At 39.9% G+C, this 20,608-nt stretch overlaps 1 protein-coding gene, 1 long non-coding RNA gene and 1 other non-coding gene across 12 annotated transcripts in view; 2 read left to right on the top strand and 1 right to left on the bottom strand.

The window, feature by feature from the left end:
• Positions 1-1,312: 1,312 nt before the first annotated feature.
• On the top strand, positions 1,313-1,416 carry LOC129479928 (U6 spliceosomal RNA). The gene has a single exon (XR_008656855.1). It is a non-coding gene; the product is annotated as a U6 spliceosomal RNA (small nuclear RNA).
• Positions 1,417-2,286: 870 nt separating this feature from the next.
• Positions 2,287-20,608, bottom strand: part of LOC129479488 (uncharacterized) — a 29,669-nt gene continuing 11,347 nt past the window's right edge. Inside the window, exon 3 of the long non-coding RNA XR_008656697.1 lies at positions 2,287-2,420. This is a non-coding gene — a long non-coding RNA (uncharacterized lncRNA). The remainder of the gene's footprint in view (positions 2,421-20,608) is intronic.
• Positions 13,492-20,608, top strand: part of CASD1 (CAS1 domain containing 1) — a 128,282-nt gene continuing 121,165 nt past the window's right edge. For 9 of the 10 annotated variants that reach the window (XR_010119605.1, XM_055272665.2, XM_063634719.1 and 6 more), the window contains exon 1: positions 13,498-16,058. Coding sequence is in view for 9 of the 10 variants with exons in the window: in XM_055272665.2 (XP_055128640.2) it covers positions 15,518-16,058 (541 nt within the window). In the remaining variant the exon portion in view is untranslated. Of the gene's footprint in view, positions 16,059-20,608 lie in introns of all 10 variants that reach the window. The other variant, XM_063634698.1, reaches the window with a different exon arrangement.

The raw sequence follows: 20,608 nt of genomic DNA, 5'->3' as shown, positions 1-20,608 counted from the left end.
CCATGTTGGCCAGGCTGGTCTTGAACTCCTGACCTCAGGTGATCCACCTGCCTCTGCCTCCTAAAGTGCTGGATCAGGTGTGAGCCAACGTGCCCAGCCTTATTTTTGTATTTTTAGTAGAGGCGGGCTTTTGCCATGTTGGCCAGGCTGGTATCGAACTCCTGACCTCAAGTGATCCACCCAGCTCAGCCTCCCAAAGTGCTGGGATTCCAGGCATGAGCCACCATGCCCAGTCTGTAAGTAATTTTTTTAATAAGCTGCATATTTGGCCAGATAAGCAATCTATTATCCTGATAGAAGAACCGCTTGGCCAGATGAACAAACTATATAGATAAGTTGCTTTTCAGGAATTTCCTGAAGCAAGTAGTAAAGTTATATATTTGTTTATCGCTTTATATTTCTGGGCAAGAATTTCTTAAACAATAAGTAAGTCAAATTAACATGGGGGAGTCTCCGTTCTAAGTCCCCACATTAAGCTGTGTGAATACAAATGGTCTAAATTCTTAAATTAGAATACGGTAAGTTGTAGTTTGTCAACATAACTAAGATCCTTATTTAACTTTAAATCCTTAGTCTATTCTTAGATCAAGTTATTTAATAGATAACTTGGACACCTAGATAATTTTTAAGGGAAATAGAATACTAAAATTGGTCACCCAACATATTTTGAATATATACACTTTGTTTCTTATAGTGGATATATCTGTTGTTCATGTTAATGACTGTGTTTACCTTACTAATGATTGTGTTTACTCTGATTTAAAGGACTGAAAAATGGATGTGGGTGACTCTAGGAGGTGATTTCATTAGTTTTGTTAATTTGCTAAACTGTGTATAATAGATACTTCTATATCCCCTTCTAGTTTTCTCTATGAAATAGAAATCAGCTACTTTGACTGAAAGTTAGAATTTATACAAATAATCAAAGACTATACTAAAGCAATAGTAGCAGAAAAGTGTGACTATGAATGCGAGGTAATGGAAATATTTTCTGTCTTAAACTAAAAGGTTTGGTTCTTCTAGAATGCGAAAACAAATTGTGTAAAACAAATCTTGAATAGATATAGAAAGTTGTAAGTAGAAAACAATTTATTTGCCTCACTGCAAATAATGAGTTGAAAAAGAAACAATAAAATATACTCAAATGTTGACAACATTCCCTCAATTTTGACGAGTTTATTTGTAAGATTGTTTTTTAAATAGCACAGGCCAGTAGACAGAGGCTGCAGTCAACCATAAGCATGCACTGCACTCCAGCCTGGGTGACAAAACAAGACCCTGTCTCAAAAAAATACAACAGAAATAGGGCAGGGTGTTCAGTTAGGCAGCACATACACTAACATTGGAATGATACAAGAAGGTTAGCATGGCCTCTGCACAAGGATGACACAAAATCATGATGTGTTCCATTAAAAAAAAATAGAGCAAGGAGCTAATAAATCCTTTCTTGCTAAATACTATATTAATGTAAAACTAGAATTTGGTTTTCTATGTACTAAACTAACAGTGTATCTCAAACTGTTTGGTCTGCTCTTAACAAAGGGTAGTAAAAGTTTATGCCTTTACATTCTATCTGGCCTGACAACATAGCAGAAATTCCATATCCCATCAAAACAGTTTTCTGTATTTTATGGTCATTTTTTCAAGCCCTTGATTATTAAGCAGCAAAAACTTAAAGTTCTCCATTTGCTGAAAAGCTAAGACTCCTTTCTTTTGTGTCATCATATTCTTGTTATTTAAAATATTGTATTGTCATTTTGATCAACAGATATTGAATTAATTGTTTATCAGGCACATCTGACCCTATATTAATAGGTGATCTAAAGTACTCCAATAACTCTTGGTTTTGCTTTCCCACAATCACATCCTAGATTCAGAAAAATAAAAATTAGAGGATTTTCTTCACACATAAAAACTACCTTTGAAATTTCCCATAAGACCCCTAGAAAATCATGAAGCTTTTTTCTTTTGTTTTATAAAAGTAGAGATGTACCAAATAATTGTTTTCTTGACTTTCTTTCTTAGTTCAACACTACTGTAAGAATTGATCAAAAGAATAGTCAAATTAAAGGATACATTTTATTTTTTTAAATTTTTTTATTATACTTTATGTTCTGAGGTACATGTGCAGAACGTGCAGTTTTGTTACATAGGTATACACGTGCCATGGTGGTTTGCTGCACCCATCAACACGTCACCTACATTAGGTATTTCTCCTAATGTTACCCCTCCCCTAGCCCCCCACCCCCTCAATGGGCCCTGGTGTGTGATGTTCCCCTCCCTATGTCCATGTGTTCTCATTGTTCAACTGCCACTCATGAGTGAGAACATGTGGTGTTTGGTTTTCTGTTCTTGTGATAGTTTGCTGAGAATGATGGTTTCCAGCTTCATCCATGTGCCTGCAAAGGGCATGGGCTCATCTAAAGGATAAATTTTATAAATAAAATATTACTCACACATTTATTTCTGAGACTGTACACGTTACAGAATAAATTGGAAGGCCCTGGATATTTGTCTGTGCTCTCACTGTTCATAGTATTATTTTACTTATATGAAAAACACTGATCAACTTCTTATTAAAAAATTATGTATTGCAGCTGGGTGCGGTGGTTCACGACTGTAATCCTAGCACTTTGGGAGGCTGAGGCAGCCGGATCACCAGAGGCCAGGAATTCGAGCCCAGCCTGGCCAACATGGTGAAACCCCTTCTCTACTAAAAATACAAAATTAGCCAGGCGTGGTGGTGCATGTCTGTAATCCCAGCTACTCCGGAGGCTGAGGCAGTAGAATCACTTGAACCCGGGACATGGAGGTTGCAGTGAGCCGAGATCATGCCATTGCACTCCAGCCTGGGCAAAAAGAGTGAAACTCGGTCTCAAAAAAAGAAAAAAATAATTATGTATTGCACCTCAACAGAGAATTTTACTGTCTTCAATTTTGACCTCATCATATAAAGCCCACCCTAGAGTCACATTTGAGAATAAATTGAGATGGGAGAGTTCTTTGGACCCCTTCTCGGGCGACATGGGTGTGGCTCATTTACTCAGCCACCACACAAACCCCATGCAGGAGTGGGAGCATGCAGGCAAGGGGGTGCCGGCGCCTGGGCGAGCGTTTTTGGGCTCCAGCCCCATGGTAGCACCTAGGGATGTGTTACAATTAATGCTCTTTTAGCAGTTGCCATCCATGGACAGCTAAGTGTTAACCAGCTCAGTGGAGAGTTGGGGCAACAGCTTTTTATAACCTGCTCTCTTGGTACCTGGGTCTTTGTCCCAGCATCCAGGAAGACAGGTCACACAGACTTGAATGATGGTGAATGCAGAGGTTTTATTGATTGATGGAGGTGGCTGTCAGTGGGATAGGGAGCTGGAAAGGGGATGGAGTGGGAAGATAAGCTTCCCCTGGAGTTTGGCCATTCCCAGCCAAACTCCTCTCTGACCCGTCCAGCTGCCTCTTTGATATTCAGATGCTTCTTTTCTTCTCTCCTTCTCTGCTGGGCTGCTTTGCTCCTCTGCCAGAGGAGTTTGGGGTTTTTATGGGTACACAGGATGGGGGCATGGCGGGCCAGGGTGATTTGGAAAAAGCAACGTTTGGGTAGGAAAACAGCAATAACTATTCTCATTTAGGGTGGCAGTTTCCAGGCTTGAGGGTGGAGCCTTTGCCAGGGAACCGCCGTCTTCTACTCAGTATTTCCCTGCCTCCTGTCCATATCAAAATGACATTTAATCAAATATGGAAAGCTCATCATTAAGGAGCAAGATGTGAAAACAATGACTACAAATTTCACTGCCCACTCCCACTCAAAGAAAAAATCAACCTGGTTTGTGGTTAAAGCCTCACAAGTGATGAGCAATACCACTTATTAGCCAGCCAGGGACCTCAAGAGTATTTGGAGACTTCAAGTAGCAAGAAATTCACCAGAATCTATTAGTAATGACAGTGTAAACTTGGTGGATAGAATTTTGGGGGCTTGGTTTTGTAGTCTTGGGATAGAAGAAAAAAATAACGGCTTTTAAAGAATTGAATCCTATATTCCCTAATGAAATTACCTGACAGAATTTAATTATTTGGCCTCTGTAGTTGCTCAATACTGAATGTTCAAGGAAGTATATACAGTTAGTTAATACCTCTTGCTATGTGAACTATGTGAACTATCATGACAAAATATGAAACTAGCTTTATATGTGAGTGATCAAGAATAATCTCCAGAGGTTATTTATGATCACAAAAAGAGGCTGTTAAATAAAAGTATTTAAAACTTGGAAATAAGGCAAAAAGGTAGCTTGGCAAAAAGGAGGAAACTTCAATGTCATAGTGTTTTTTTTTTTTTTTAAACAGGCTTAACCAAGGATTATTTAATTATCTAAGGGAATGTATCTGAATTTGACTTGGCTATTTTATGTTAATTAAATATCTGATCTCTGACAAATGTGTTTACTTTTAGATATAGCCAGGAAGAGAACAGATTTAACAGGGACTGCTTGTGCATTTACCAGTGACAATGAAATTTGAAGGAGGAAAGAATTTTTTATTGAGTATCACCTAGATGTCAAGAACTATACATTACTCACTGAGTCACAAAAACAACTTTGAGTGATAAGTGTGATTATCTTCATTTTACAGAAAGTTGAAGTTCACAGGTAAAATGATTTGCCACATTATTTAGCTAGTAAATGGTAGAGCCAAATGTCAAATCCCAAATGTTCTTCTTTCAAAACCTACACTCATTTTCCACATTATTCTACCCCCATAGTAAAACCTTTTTTCTAATGACCACAAAGTTATACCTGCCACTTCTCCAAACTGAAAATTATATCTAAACGTCAACAAAAAATATACTAGTTAGAAAATAAAAAATTTCATGATGGGAAATGTAAGTATATATTCTGTGTGCATAGAATAAAAGATCTATGAGTCATCTGCTACAACCCACTAAGTGTTTAGTTGAAAATTGCTCTTTATCATCTAGCTAGATAGCAATTAGAAGTGTGAGGGACAAAGTATCCCTTAAGAAAAATTGGCTAAAGAATAAATCATTTAAAGTGCTTTACAGACATTACCTAATACATTTTCATACAACCCTGTGAGCTACACAGCCATACACAAAAGCAATCTTAATTTATTTACAGGCATTCAAAGGTGATACAATGTAAAATGTAAGGCCAAGATGCTGCTAACAGCATTAAACTTACCTTAGGCCTACGGCAGTGCTGGTCATTTCAGCTGAAACACCACTAAGTTAATTAACCTCTATTTTTTTTCTTAACCTGCTTAGTGAAAATGTCAGTACCATTTGGGCCATGAGGCTTTGCAACTAGGCAGGTCATTTAGTTTTCTTCTCCACTTCCAACTGCCCCTCTTTGACCTGATCAACGGTTAACACCCTTTATTTTAGAAACAATAGGAGATATTCATATTTACCATCCTTAAGGGACTGGTAAGTAGTCTCTGAAGCCACTGTTTAAGCCAGAAAAAGAAATCACCTTTGATTCTCCCTCTCTCTAATCCAATCCATCAGCAAGTTATGTCAATTTTACTTCTAAAATCCAATCTGTCCACTTTTCCCTCATTTCCTCTGCTTCCACATTTGCCCAAGCTATTAAAACAAATGAAGCCACCAAGGTAAGCAGTGAAGAGTTTTCTTGGAAGTACAAATATTTAGTAAACACTACAATTGGTAGCAGAAGGAAATGAGATAGAAGAGAAGCTAAAACAGTGGGAAAAACAGAATATATCTGATATAGGAAGAGAATTTAAACAGAAAGAATCAGAGACCTAAGGTTGAATCTCAAGTGCTTCCAATCTGAAGACAAATAGGACATGTGTGGATTTGGGGTGAATTTGGGATGTATTAATTATATTGAAGACTACTATACCATGTATAAAACTTTTACTTTATACAGCTTCCAAATGATTATGGAAAAGATTTCTGTATCATTTTTTTCACTGTGAAAACTTCCAGAATGAAAAAACTACAAACAAAATAATTGAGTAATACTTTAGGATTTCTTTATGTTTATTCTCTTGTATCAGTTTTTAAGTAACTGAATAAATACAAATTGGATATTTGGGTTTTATTTTTGTTTTATTTTGGTAGGGGATACTCAACTTGACTGAAGGATCTAAAGGCTGATGTTCAAATTCATTGTGCCAAAAATAAGTCTTTTTAAAGAAATCCAAATAGGAAAAGAGGGAGTTATCTCTCTTTTTTGATGATATGATTCTATACCTAGAAAACCCTAATGATTCTACCAAAAAACTCCTGAACCTGAGAAATGACTTCAGTAAAGTTTCAGGATACAAAATCAATGCACAAAAAATCAGTAGCATTTCTATATACCAATAACATTCAAACTGAGAACCAAATTAAGAACACAATTCCATTTGCAATAGCCACAAAAAGAACAAAATACCTAGGAATACATCTAACCAAGGAGGTGAAAGAACTCTACAATGAGAACTACAAAACATTGCTGAAAGAAATAATAGATAACACAAACAAATGGAAAAACATTTCATGTTCATGATTGGAAGAATGAATATTGATAAAATGTCCATACTGCCCAAAGCAATCATTGGATTCAATGCAATTCCTATCAAATTACCAATGTCATTCTTCACAGAATTAGAAAAAACTATTCTAAAATTCATATGAAACCAAAAAAAAAAAAAAAAAAGCCTGAATAGCCAAAGCAATTCTAAGCAAAACGAACAAAGCCAGAGGCATCTCATTACCCAACTTCAAGCTATACCACAAAGCTGTAATAACCAAAACGGCATGGTATTGGTACAAAACCAGACACCTAGACAAATGGAATAGAATAGAGAAGCCAGAAATAAAGCTGCACATGTACAACCTACTGATCTTTGACAAAGTCAATGAAAATAAACTATAGAGAAGGAACACCGTATTCAATAAATGTTGCTGGGGAAACTTGCTAACCATATGCAGAAGAATTAAACTCAAACCCTACTTCTCACCATATACAAAAATTAGCTCAAGATGGATTGAAGACTTAAATGTAAGTCCTCAGCCTATAGAAATCCTAGAAGAAAACCTAGAAAATACTCTTCTGGACATTGACCTAGGCAAATAATTTATTACTAAGTCCTCAAAAGCAAATGCAACAAAAACAAAAATTAAGTGGTACCTAATTAAAGAGCTTCTGCACAGCAAAAGAAAGTAGCAACAGAGTAAACAAGCAACCTACAGAATGGGAGAAAATATTTGCAAACTGTGCATCTGACAAAGGACTAATATCGAGAATCTATAAGGAACTTAAACAAATAAACAAGAAAAAAAAACCACTAAAGAGTGGGCAAAGAACATAAATAGACACTTCTCAAAAGACATAAAAGCAGCCAACAAACCTATAAAATATGCTCAACATCACTAATTTTCAGAGAGATGCAAATAAAAACCACAATGAGATATCATCTCACACCAGTCAAAATGGCTACTACTAAAAAGGAAAAAAATAACAGATACTGGTGAGGTTGCAGAGAAAAGGGAACATTCAAGTACTGTTAGTGGGATTGTAAATTAGTCCAGCCCCTGTGGAAAGCAGTTTCGAGATTTCTCAAAGAACTAAAAATAGAATTATCATTCAACTCACTGATTCCATTACTGGGTATATACCCAAAGGAAAGTAAATCATTCTACCAAAAAGACACCTGCACTCACATATTTATCACAGCACCATTCAAAGACATGGAATCAACATAGATGCCCATCAATGGTGGATGAACAAAGAAAATGTGTTACATATATACCATGAAATACTACACAGCCATGAGAAAGAACAAAATCATGTCCTTTGCAACAACATGGGTGCAACTAGAGGCCAATACACTAAATGAATTAACACAGAAACAGAAAACCAAATACTACATGTTCTCACTTATAAGTGGGAGCTAAACAGTGGGTATACACGGATATAACGATGGGAACAATAGACACTGGGGACTCCAAAAGCCAGATGAAGGATGGAAAAACTACCCACTGGCTACTATGTTTACTATTTGGGTGATGAGTTCAAGCAAAACCCAAACCTCAGCATCATGCAATATATCTACGTAACAAAACTGAACATATACCTGCTGAATTTAAAACATTTTTAAATAAAATAATAATTTTTTAATTAAAAATGTCTTTTTTAGTCTTCCAGAGGAAATTATTCTCTCATCTAGGCAAACAAAAATTTAGCTTGGAAAATATTTCTTTACCTCATAATCTTAAAAATTTTTAAATGAAAAGTGTCTAAATTTCCTCCAATATTCTTCATTAAATTATCTTTAATCTGTATTTAAGAAATATCATGCCAAGTGCTGTGGCTCATACGGGTAATCCCAGCACTTTGGGAGGCTGAGGCAGGAGGGTTGCTTGAGCCCAGGAGTTCAAGACCAGAGTGGGCAACATGATGAAACCCTGTCACTACCAAAAATACAAAAATTAGCTGGGCATGGTGTCCTGTGCCTGTGATCCCAGCTAGTGGGGATGCTGAGGTGGGCAGATCACTTGAGCCCAGGAGTTCGAGGCTGCAGTGAGCTGTGATCACATCACTGCATTCCAGCCTGTACAACAGAGTAAGACTCCGTCCCCACTCCAAAAAAAGAAATATTAATATTTACTAAATTCAAGGCATACTCATATACTAAAACAGTGATCCCCAACCTTTTTTGGCATCAGAAACCAATTTCGTGGAAGACAATTTTTCCATGGACCGGATGGGCAGGGTGGATGGTTTCTGGATGAAAATGTTTCACCTCAGATCATCAGATATTAGTTAGATTCTCATAAGAAGTGCGTAACCTAGATCTCTCTCATGCACAGTTCACAATAGGATTCGTGCTCCTGTGAGAATCTGATGCCTCCACTGATATGACAGGAGGTGGAGCTCAGGTGGTAATGCTCCTTCACCAGCTGTTCACCTCCTGCTGTGCAGCCTCATTCCTAACAGCTCACAAACTGGTACCAGTCCATGGCCCAGGGGGTGGGACGCTCGTATTAAAAGATAATTTTTAAAAGAAAATAGTATGACTTTCAAACAGATATAAAGTGAACATGTGTCGAAACTTTTATTTATTTAGTTCATTAATTAGAGAACCAGTAAGATGTAACAACTGGTTTAAAGAAAAATTCAAAGAACCACACATATACAGGTCAGCAGAAATTGTGAAATAAATTTGCTCAATAGATGTAAAACTTGAAATCTGTTCAATATCCAGAGGGCAATAGTCAACTGACTCTCAAATGAGAGACAATTTGCATTTCTATGGACAAGAATCATTTGCATTACTACAAGTATTAGATAATATAGCATAATTATGTACTATAGTTATTTTACAGCAATGTAAAATAAAGGTAAGATACACAAACCCCCATAGAATCAGATAATCTGGACAATGCCTAATTTTCCACTGATGACAACCATATTTTTTTCTCAATTTCTAAGTTTTTCACATGTTTTCCCTACATATAACAAGGACTAAGTCCCTGTGCCCCAATGTATAAGTTTGGAGGGAGGGGGATGAGGAAAAGGAAAATAAATGCAATAACTGAATAGTTTATAAGGTTCAGTGGGATATATGCCAAAAGACAGAACGGATAATTTCCCAATTACACACCATATGCACAAGTAATGAAGATATCTGTTCTGATTGGATGGTGTCTGTGTTGAAGGCATACTTAAGCATATATAGAAACAAAATACTATGAGAAATGAAAAAAGGAAAGATTTATATTCCCATAAGGAGGTATGGCACAAGTTCATGGAAAAAGCAAAATGTAGCAGGTCTTTAAAATAGAAAGATTTTAAGTAAGTAGAATATAAGATGTGGGTGGGGGGGAAATATTTCAACTTAAGGGAATAGTAAGAGAAAAGCCACATATATAATGTTCCTGGCTTGTAGTTTAGCATGGTTTGAAGAAATCAGAGCTAAGAGAGAAAGGGAGATTTAGGCCAAATCACGGACAATCTTAAACATGTTGACAGGTTTGTTATTCATTTTGTTCCAATAAAGAACCACTAAAGATTTTGAGTAGGTGCATGACAAGATCAAATATAAGTCTTAGACAAAAAAATTCTAGCAGCAATTGGAAAAAAAGAGATTGAAAAAGTAAGAAACTAGAGGCAAGGAATCCAGTAGAGCCTGTTGCAATGGTCAGGATAGAGCCTAAACCAGAGCATTCTGGAGAGGAAAAGAAAAGCTTTGGGGAAGGCAGAGTGAATAGGATATGCTGATTCATTAGATAAGTGATTCCAATTTTTGTGACTGTGTGTTCACATTTGTTAAAAATTGGAGCATGCACTCCTCCAACTTATAAATTGTAGTTATAAATTATAAATTATATACTGCTCTACTAATGTACTAATACAATACATGTAATTTGAAACATTCATACATGCTCACAAACTTTTTTTTGCTCTCAAAGAGTAAAGATTTAATTCATGTTTTGGGTGCTTAGTTTCTGTCTTGCTAATGTTGATGGCTTTGTATCAGTAGTAATTCTCAAAGTACTGTACATTTACAGCAAGGTCCATACATTCTTATTTCAAACAGTTTTGGTAATTTTACTTTTTTCTGATACCTTACAGATTTAAGTGGCCATGATATATGTCATACATATGATATATATATATATACACACACATACATACATACTTTTTTTTAACCATATAATGTAACTAATAAAGAGTTGAGTTTTTTGGTTTTTGTTTTTTTTTCTGAGACAGGGTCTCACTCTGTCACCCAGGCTGAAGTGCAGTGGTGTGATCTTGGCTCACTGCAGCCTTGACCTCTTTTGCTCAGGTGATCCTGCTACCTCAGCCTTCTGAGTAGCTGGGACTACAGGCATGCGCCACTACACCTGGCTAATTTTTATCTTTTTTGTAGAGACAGTGTTTCACTATGTTGCCCAGGCTGCCTTGAACTCTTGAGCTCAAGCACTCTGCCCACCTTGGTCTCCCAAAATGCTGGGATTACAGGCATGAGCCAGCATGCCCGGCGTAAACGGTTTTTGGTTTTGTTTTTTTTGTTTTGTTTTGTTTTGGTTTGGTTTTTTTTTGAGATGGTGTCTCACTCTGTCACACAGGCTGGAGTACAGTGGCACGATCTCAGCTCACTGCAACCTCCGCCTCCCAGGTTCAAGTGATTCTCATGACGGAGCCTCCTGAGTAGCCAGGACTACAGGTGCAGGCCACCATGGCTGGCTAATTTTTGTATTTTTAGTAGAGAAGGGGTTTCACCGTGTTGGCCAGACTGGTCTTGAACTCCTGACCTCAAGTGATTCACCCATCTTGGCCTCCCAAAGTGCTGGGATTATAGGCTTGCACGCCTGGCCAAAACCCTATACTTTAGATGAGTAGAAGGCAGAGTAGAAAGATGAGTCAAAGATTAGCAGAAATGACTTGAAGTATAGTGTGCCAATGAACTAAAGGGAAAATTAAAAGGATGAACAAGGTTTAGAAGGAAAATAAAACTTGTTTTCCAACATATTGAGTCTGAGGTACTATGAGAGGCATTGAAGCTGTCCCTGAGGTATATGAAAATGAGAGGACCATGAGAAGCCAGGTTGCACGTGTGAATCAGGAGTGATAGTTGAGGCCAACTTACAATTTAGGTTTGCTAAGAAGAGAAATAGGCAAATAAGAAACCTGAAAAGTGCTTTTAAAAGGGGCTTTGAGAAAGCAGGAGGAATCTTCGGAGATGCATGAGAAAGGTAAGAGGAGAGATTTGAATAAAGCAAATATTTCAAGAAAGCTGCACAGCTAAGAAGGATAAAGCTAAGATAAATACGTTGAATTTGGTAATTTAGGATGTGGCCCTCATTTGAAAGAGTGGTTTAAGTAAAGTAGTAGGGACATAAGTTAGTTTTCATGTAAAGAACTGACAAATAGTAAAAACAATTTTTTTTAATGGAGAAAGTAACCACAAACTGTTCCTTCAGAAGTTTGGTGGTGAAAAAAGAGAGATTGTGTGGTGCATTAAGGAAGATAGGATGCATGTGGCAGACAATGAAGAGGGATAAATTAAAGGTAGAAATAAGGAAGGGGAATTTAGGAGACCAGATTCTCAATGAAATGATATTGGTATAATCATACACACAGGTGAGAGTGACAGTTTTGGGAAAGGGGAGGAGGAATTTTTCTTTGAATCAGAAGGGAAAAGATAAAGTGTAGCAGTTTGTTTTAAAGTAATACATAGGGCCAGCTTTGTGGCTCATGCCTGTAATCCCAGCACTTTGGGAGGCCAAGGCGTGTGGATCACCTAAGGTCAGGAGTTCGAGACCAGCCTGGCCAGCACGGTAAAACCCCGTCTCTACTAAAAATACGAAAATTAGCCAGGCGTGGTGGTGCACACCTGTAGTCCCAGTTACTCGGGAGACAGGCAGAAGAATCACTTGAACCTGGGAGGCAGAGGTTGCAGTGAGCCAAGATCACACCACTGCACTCTAGCTTGGGCAACAGAATGAGACTCCATCTCAAAAAATAAAAATAAAAATAATGCATAGGTTGACAGAGTTTCTGTCAGATAGTTTCTGTCTCTCTTTAAAATATTATTAAGGTGTGAGGTAACCTGCTGAGTATTAGTAAACATTCTGGATAGCTCAGGGGTAAGGAAATAAACATGGAGCCGCTAACTAGTTTTTAGCAGGAAATGACATGAGATTTTAATTTAAGAAAGTTCTGTCTGGTAAGAGGTATGGCAGAATGGCAGTAGGGTTGGATTTTCGAGTGACCTGAGAAAGATGAGTAAAAGGATAAGAAATGCAGGAAAGAAATCATCCCTTAACCAAGGTAACAGCAAGTGGATAGAGAAGGGGCAACACAGTTGAGAGTTATTTAGAAGGAAGCAAGGATGACTCAAACACTTGCTTGGATAGCTGGGTTAATGATGAAAACTTAGGCATAAAGGTTGAAAGTAGATAAAGGAGAAGGAAGGTGATGAGTTTGTTTAGGAAATGGTATATATTAGGTATCTGAAGGATATCCTAGTAGGCAGATGGTTCTTACAGCATGAAGACAGATAAATATGGACTGACATAATCAGGTGTGTGTGTGTGTGTGTGTGCACGTGCATGTGTGTGTATAAGGAAAGTGATCCCATGGCAGTGGTGAGACCACTAAATATTGACTAAGTGATCCTAAGATCACTTAAAAACAGCAAGAAGTGGGCTGAAAACAGAGTCTCCGCTTTGTTTTAGATGGATACCAAATAAGGAAGAATGGTCAACAATGTCAAGTGCCACAAAATGGTCCAGGAAGATAAGGAATATAAAGTGACCCTTGGATTTAACAACTAGTCATACCACACAGCCTTGGTGAAGAACAATGAAATGGCTGAAGACAGAATGCTAATTGAGCCAGTGAAGGCGGAGAGTCAACACTGCTCTTTCTAGATGTTTGCCAGAGGAGGAAAGAGTTGATGAAGTAAACACACAGGAACAGAGTCCATGGGTGTTTTTCATCAAAAAAAAATTTTTTTTTTGGAGGAAGGCAACAGCAAGGTGATAGGGAGAATTGGAAGACACAGAAAAAGAATGATTTGCATGGGGATAACTGATGGAGGAATCAACACCCTCAAGAAAGGAGGATAAGAAAAGATTCAGAGCAGAGGTAGAGAGATTGGCCTTAAACAAGAGAAGAATTTTTTTTTGGAGGAAGGCAACAGCAAGGTGATAGGGAGAATTGGAAGACACAGAAAAAGAATGATTTGCATGGGGATAACTGATGGAGGAATCAACACACTCAAGGAGGATAAGAAAAGATTCAGAGCAGAGGTAGAGAGATTGGCCTTAAACAAGAGAAGAAAAAGGAGGTTCACAAGCTATTTACAGTATTTCAGAAAGCCTTCTGGAAATTGCAGTTAATAGAATGTCAAGTTTCTTTACTTTTTGCAGGCATTAACTCAACCCTTTGGGTTAACACTGGTTATTGCATGTTGATCAGAAATTCTAATTTGCTGTTGATGACATCATAGAAATGTCGAGGATGTGATTGGCAGACCATATATTGTTGGCAGAGTTATCTGGTTTTTACAATATCTAATTCTTACAACAATGTGATCAACCTCCGATCAGAATGACAGTCAAAATTAAAAGACTATTTGCAGGGAACAGTGCCTAAGTGTTTGTACACTTATTTAACTTTATTGCTTATTAGCATTACATCCATGACAGTGATGTATGTGATTTCATATAAGTGACAAAATCTTTCAAGATATGAAGTCCATGGATGAAAACATAATAAAGAGTCCTTGGATGAAGAGAATGGGAATGAGTAGACAAGATCTCTACAGTCCCTTCATATCTAATATTCTATAATTTTAAGAGGGGCCTATAAGCACAAGTTCAGGAATGGCTAAATGGGAAAGTTGTAAAGAATACTTGACAACACCCCAACTAAACAATGACTCACTCTAAACAAGGCAAGGCAAGTAGAATGGCAAGCAATGTAAATAACCATTCCCATCTGGAAGGCAGCACAAGAAAAACCATTTAAAAAAGGGGTGGGGTGGGAGGGAGAGGAGAGTAGGGATAACAAGTGCTTTATTAAGGAAATGGAGTGCTGGCTTTATTGAGAATCACAAAACATTAACCAACGTTAGCAGCGGGGATGATTGTCATAAGCACATTAAAAACAATTTTTTTTGGCTGGGCGTGGTGGCTCACGCCTGTAATCCCAGCACTTTGGGAGGCCGAGATGGGCAGATCACTTGAGGTCAGAAGTTCCAGACCAGCCTGACCAAAATGGTGAAACCCCTGTCTCTATTAAAATACAAAAATCAGCCGAGTGTGGTGGCGGGCACCTGCAATCTCAGCTACTCGGCAGGCTCAGGCAGGACAATCATTTGAACCCAAAAGGGGGAGGCTGCAGTGAGCGAAAATCACGCCACTGCACTAGAGCTTGGGCGACAGAGTGAGACTCCCTCTCAAAAAAAAAGAATTTTTTTTGGCACATCGACCTAGTCAAACTTGTGTAAATACAAGTGAGAGTCAGGCTCTTTTCTCATCAACACCTACACTAAGTTAGGCTCCTTCTGTACCTTCCACTCGGAGCTTTGGTGTACTTTTACCCACCAGAACTGGGCAAACTGAGGACATTAAAAAAATGGTTTAAGAGAAACTGGCCAAAGCAGTGAGTTAAGTGTTAAGACTGGTCTTACTCCTGGGTTGGATGCCAGCAATCCATCGGCCAGCACCATCAACTGGATCCATCAATCCAATCTGGCCAGCACCCAGGGGCAGCCAGACTGACCAGCCAGGCCACGGATAGCCAGACAATAATCGACCTTACGGTGTCCTTCGCATCCCGCTGGGCGGGTTCTGGGAGTAGAAGGCTGAGAAAGGGGAGTGTTGGGGAAGGAAGGAGTGGGACGATGTGTACCTTTCTCCCGGAACTGTAGTTCTATTGCCCCAACCTGGGCTCAGGTAGCGGCCAGTAAACTAGGAGACAGCCCTAAGGCTCGCGTCCGGGCCAGGCGGGTGCCCCTAGTACTCTCTCCTCTCACCCCCATGGCTCTGCCGCAGCCGCCGCCGCCCGCCGGGGCGCGTGACCCGGTGACCCCGGAGCACTGGGCATCCGGACCCCCCTCGCAGGCGCAGCCGCTATTAAGGCAGGAGGCTAAAGAGGAGGAGGAAGGGGAGGAGACAGGCGTCCAGGGCGCCTGGGGAACCGGCACGGCGGAGCAGCGGCGGCGGGGCTGGGGGGAGGCCGCCGAGTCGGCAGCGGCCGAGGAGGGGCAGGCGGAGGTCGGGGGCGCCGCGGCCGCGGGGTCAGGTTCCCCGGCGGGAGGCGCGGGTGGCGGCCTAGGGAGCTGGCGGCCGCTCCTCGCCTGGCTGCAGCGGCGGCAGCCCCAGTGCTGCCCCTGTGCGGCGCCCCTTCCCCGCTCCGCCGCGCACTGTTGTCATGGAGGAACCAAGATGGCGGCTCTGGCCTACAACCTGGGCAAGCGGGAGATCAACCACTACTTCAGCGTGAGGAGCGCCAAGGTGCTGGCGCTGGTGGCCGTGCTGCTGCTCGCAGCGTGCCACCTCGCCTCCCGCCGCTACCGAGGTGAGCGGGCCCTCCCCCCTGCCCGGGCAGGCCGTGGGGGAGGCGGCGATGCGGCGGCTGGAGGCCGCCCCCGTCGCCCAACACACGCCCACGCGGCCTCCCGCCCGCCCGGCCCGCGGGGGAGGCGGTTCCCCCACGTGCCCCCAGGTGTCCCCAGCAGCGGGCCGGCGCCCGAGGCCAACTGAGTGGACCCCAGTGGGGGCCACCACAGGACAATGGCTGGCGGTTCTGGGCCCCCCGAGCCGCCCGCGCTGGGGTCGGGGGCGCCAACCCTGGACCTGGCCCAAGGTGCTGCTGAGGTCCGGCTCCTGAGCGGTCTGGGCTTGGGGAGACGCGCCAGACCAAGGGCTCGCGTGCAGGAAGTCGGACAGGCGGTCCTTGGGGGCAGCCCGGGGCGCATGAAGCCCAAGGCCGCCCTGCAAGGGGCACCGCTGCCAGGAGTGGGGTCGCAGGTCCTGCCTCTTAAGGGTCCAGCTCTTTAGCCTTTCTTTAATTTTGCCTCTGCCCTGTAACACCCAGTCTGGGCTGTTGGACAGCGGCAAAGGCCGCCCCCATTTTCCTTTGCCAAAAGGGCTACAGCTGGCAAAAGATGCCTGTGGCCAAGTGGAAGAGGTGCCACCCAGCTTTTGTGATACAGAATCGTTTAAAGGCCTCGAAGTGCACACTTTTTACAAAGTTAAGGCACCAGAGCAGATTTTTGGAAAGAAGTTATGGGTTGACAGGCGTAAAGGTGGGCAGTTGAAAGCAAGTTGTAAGCATTTTGAAAGCAGGCCTTGGCCATGGGTTTTGAAATTGGTGTAAAGGGGAAAAGGAAATATGACCTTATTTCAGAATGAATTATCTTTCAGTAATCAAGGGATATTTACTTGTCCTCGTTGACTGTTTTTTTTCCTTTGTAAAAATGTCACTGGGAGTGAGGCTGACAGGCAGAGAAATTAATAATGATAGGATCTTTTATTTTTGGCTCTTAATACTATCAAAGCCTCTGGACAGCTCTTGGTGACTGTGAGATTAATCAGTCAAGATATAATGTGTAATGGACAGGTGCAAATTAGCGCTGTGCCCGTTTAACTTTACACCTACTTTGGCAAAATATCCATAAACGGGGTGCTGGAGTCTGCACTGTATTCTCATCCCAGGAGATCTTTCAATTTTGGTCAGTTTTGCTACTTTATTTCTTCCAACTCCTGAGAATTAAAAATATTATACTCTAGAGCCATACTGGGTGAACAGCTTTTAGTATACTAAATTGATTAAAAAAAGTAGATTCTTTATAACCTTTTGGCCTCTCTCCAGCTCTCTCCAGATCACAGCCATATGACCTTGCAAGGCCTTGGTTTATCTACAATCACGTAAAACTAGCAATGTTGATGCATTGATTTGTGGTAGTTTTGAGGAAATATTTCTTTTAACTACTGTTAATCATTTTATGCCAATTTGGTGTAAAAAACAGTAATTTAATTCAATTTATGTGATGGTAGTAGAGAGAAGTTTTATAACTACAGTACTGTAGTCCTAAGATAAACATCTAGTCCGCTTTCTTTTTTTTGTGTGCTTTTTATCTTTTGATAACCTTGGACTACTATTATTTTTAGATTATAGATTTCATCTTATCAAGATCTGTCATCAGCAGGGAGAATAGAATGTCAGATGGGGACTTATGAGTCAGTGTAGCAATCTGGGCTTGTTTATAAAGTCTTCTCCAGAAGTAAGTCATCAGTTTCCACAGGTACTTCAGTGCCTTGAGTGAGAAGCAGTACACCTGGTGTGTGTACTTGCCCAGACTGAATGTCAAGAATTTGAGCTGAAGACTTTGGGAAAAATAAACATCTTACCAGGAACATCTTCATGCTTTGGCAGTATCAAACTGAGTCAGGTGCAGTGCCCTTCACACAAAGATAATCATACATTTGACTCACATTAATAACTCTTTAGGACAGAGGTGGCCAATCTTGGCTTCCGTGGGCCACATTGGAAGAAGAAGAACTGTCTTTGGGCCACACATAAAATTAACACTAATGATAGCTGATGAGCTTAAAAAAAAATTGCAAAAAAATCTCGTATCGTTTAAAGAAAGTTTACAAATTTGGGCTGCATTCAAAGCCATCTTGGGCCTCCAGCAGCCCAGGCCACGGCTTGGAAAATCTTCCTTTAAAATAAGAAAGGATCTTACATTAGATGAAGGGAATTAGGCCGTATATTTGGATTTTGAATGTGTGAGTATGAGTGTGCTGAGGCAAGGTAGAGTGAATGCAGTTTGGATATACATATTCAGTATCTCTTGCTTTACAAACTACCGAAAGTAAAGGAAAGAATTACCCACTACAGAAAGTAAAGCTTGGCGAATACTGTGTGCTAACGTTGAGCACTTATATGTCAGGGACTGTTCTACTAAAGGTTTTACATGTTTTAACTCATTTTGTCTTTATAACCATTCTATGAGGTAGATACAATTACCATATTTCACCCCCCCACACACTATTTTTAACATCTCTGTAATCAGGGTGAGTCTTTAAAACTTTGATTGCATGTCAAAGTTTAATTGGTAACATTTTTTTCTTACTATGACATAAAATAATCATGTGTCTAATAATCAGTGGTCTTAGATTCAGTGAATTACAGTATTATTTCCATTTTAAATATGAAGCATGACAGATTAAATAAATTGCCTAAGGATACACAGTGACTGAGCTAGGATTTAGATCCCAGTTAGTCTGTCTCATGCCTTGTGTTACAGTCTTTCTCAGAACTTCTTAGACATTGGGGAGTATAGAAGATAGAGGGAGAAAGCATTTTCCAGGGAAGCATGGGTTAAACAACTTAGAAACAGTAATTCAGGCCGGGCGCAGTGTCTCACGCCTATAATCCCAGCACTTTGGGAGGCTGAGGTGGGTGGATCACCTGAGGTCAAGAGTTCAAGACCAGCCTGGCCAACGTGGTGAAACCGCTTCTTCAATTAGCCGGGCGTGGTGGTGGGCACCTGTAATCCCAGCTACTCAGGAGGCTGAGGCAGGGAGAATCACTTGAACCCAGGAGGCAGAGGTTGCAGTGAGCCAAGATTGCATTCCAGCCAGGGCGACAGAGCAAGACTGTGTCTCAAAAAAAAAAAAAAATAATAATAATCAACTTTATTGTACCAGCTGAGTTTTTCTATTTTTTTTTCCAGTCAGGAGGTAATTTTCTAAAAGTTGTTTGTGTAAAGCTTCAAAATCTGACCTGAGCCTACTTTTTGTTACCTGTGTTTTTTCCTTATTTTCCCCAAATTCCAGGTTCACAATCTAAACGTGCTTTGCCCGTTTACACATCTCACAGTTATGTGATTTTCTCTGCCTGCAGTGACTTCTGTCTTGAAAGAAAGTATAGGTTTTTCCTTCAAGGCCTGGTTCAAATGTCACCCCCACAGCAGTAGGAATTAGCAGTTCAGTTCTGCCAGCAACTTACACATACTTATTGTGTTATATTGTAATAATTGGTATCTGCCTACCCACACAAACTGTTGAGCTTCCAAGAGTATCTTACTCATCTTTAAACCTTTAAATCATCAGAGCCTAACACACAATAGGAAATCCTTAAATAACTGTGGATAAATAGATTTCAAAGTCCTTATTTCCTTTTATGTTCTTTTGTGGCTTTAATTGAATTTCATGTTCTAGTCTCAATTTTAGAAAGTAGGTGTTTTAAAATTATTAATATTATTTTCACATAATAGAATGACATTTTGAAAATAATTACTAACTATATTTTTTCCAAATGTTATCAATTTCTAACATTATGAATCTCAAAATGTCCATTATTTGATTACAGGTTAAAAATGTCATTTCTGTGACAAGTGGCCAATATCTGTAGCCGTAAGGATAGTTCCAATCTGGATAAATTTTAATTTTTTAAATTAAGTTAACTTCAAATGCCTTAATTTTGTTGAAATCAAATTCTTTTTTTTATCACTAAGCATATTAAATGCCAGTGCTAAATGATATTTGATGTTCTGGAGAAAAGTAAGTTGAAAGCTTCAGAAATCGGAGCAAGAAAGCAGCAGCTCTGGGTCTCTTAGCCTTTTCTTTCTTTGACTGTTAGAAAGATCCTGATCTGGTTTATGATACCACTTGTAATGAGACTCCTTGCTTGTCTAACGATAAATTTTAATGGTGATTTTCAGCACAGACTAAAGTATAACTTGCTGTATCTTAGGCAAACAAAATATTCTATGGACTATACTGTAAACTTCATGATCTGGTATTTTAATGGTTGGTAGTAGGAAACACACAGTTTTAGCAGGATGATTCAGTCTAAATTTAGGTACAGTGTGCCAGAGATACTCTCTTCAAAGGAAAAGATAAGTTGGGGTTTATGTGGGCCATCAGATGTTTCCTTTAGTTGTTACATTTTATTTTTCAGTTTGTTTTTGTTTGTTTGCTTTTAAGTATTTTTCTATCACAGAAAAATCATGCATAAAATTCTGAGATTGTAGATTGACAAACCAGAATGCTTATACTTAAGATAATAGAATAAAGAGGAAGACAGCCATTCATCCAGATAATCTTGGTGTTGGA

Source organism: Symphalangus syndactylus, chromosome 3, assembly GCF_028878055.3.
Source record: "Symphalangus syndactylus isolate Jambi chromosome 3, NHGRI_mSymSyn1-v2.1_pri, whole genome shotgun sequence".
Taxonomy (NCBI): domain Eukaryota; kingdom Metazoa; phylum Chordata; class Mammalia; order Primates; family Hylobatidae; genus Symphalangus; species Symphalangus syndactylus.
This window is presented reverse-complemented; position numbering and strand designations above follow the sequence as displayed.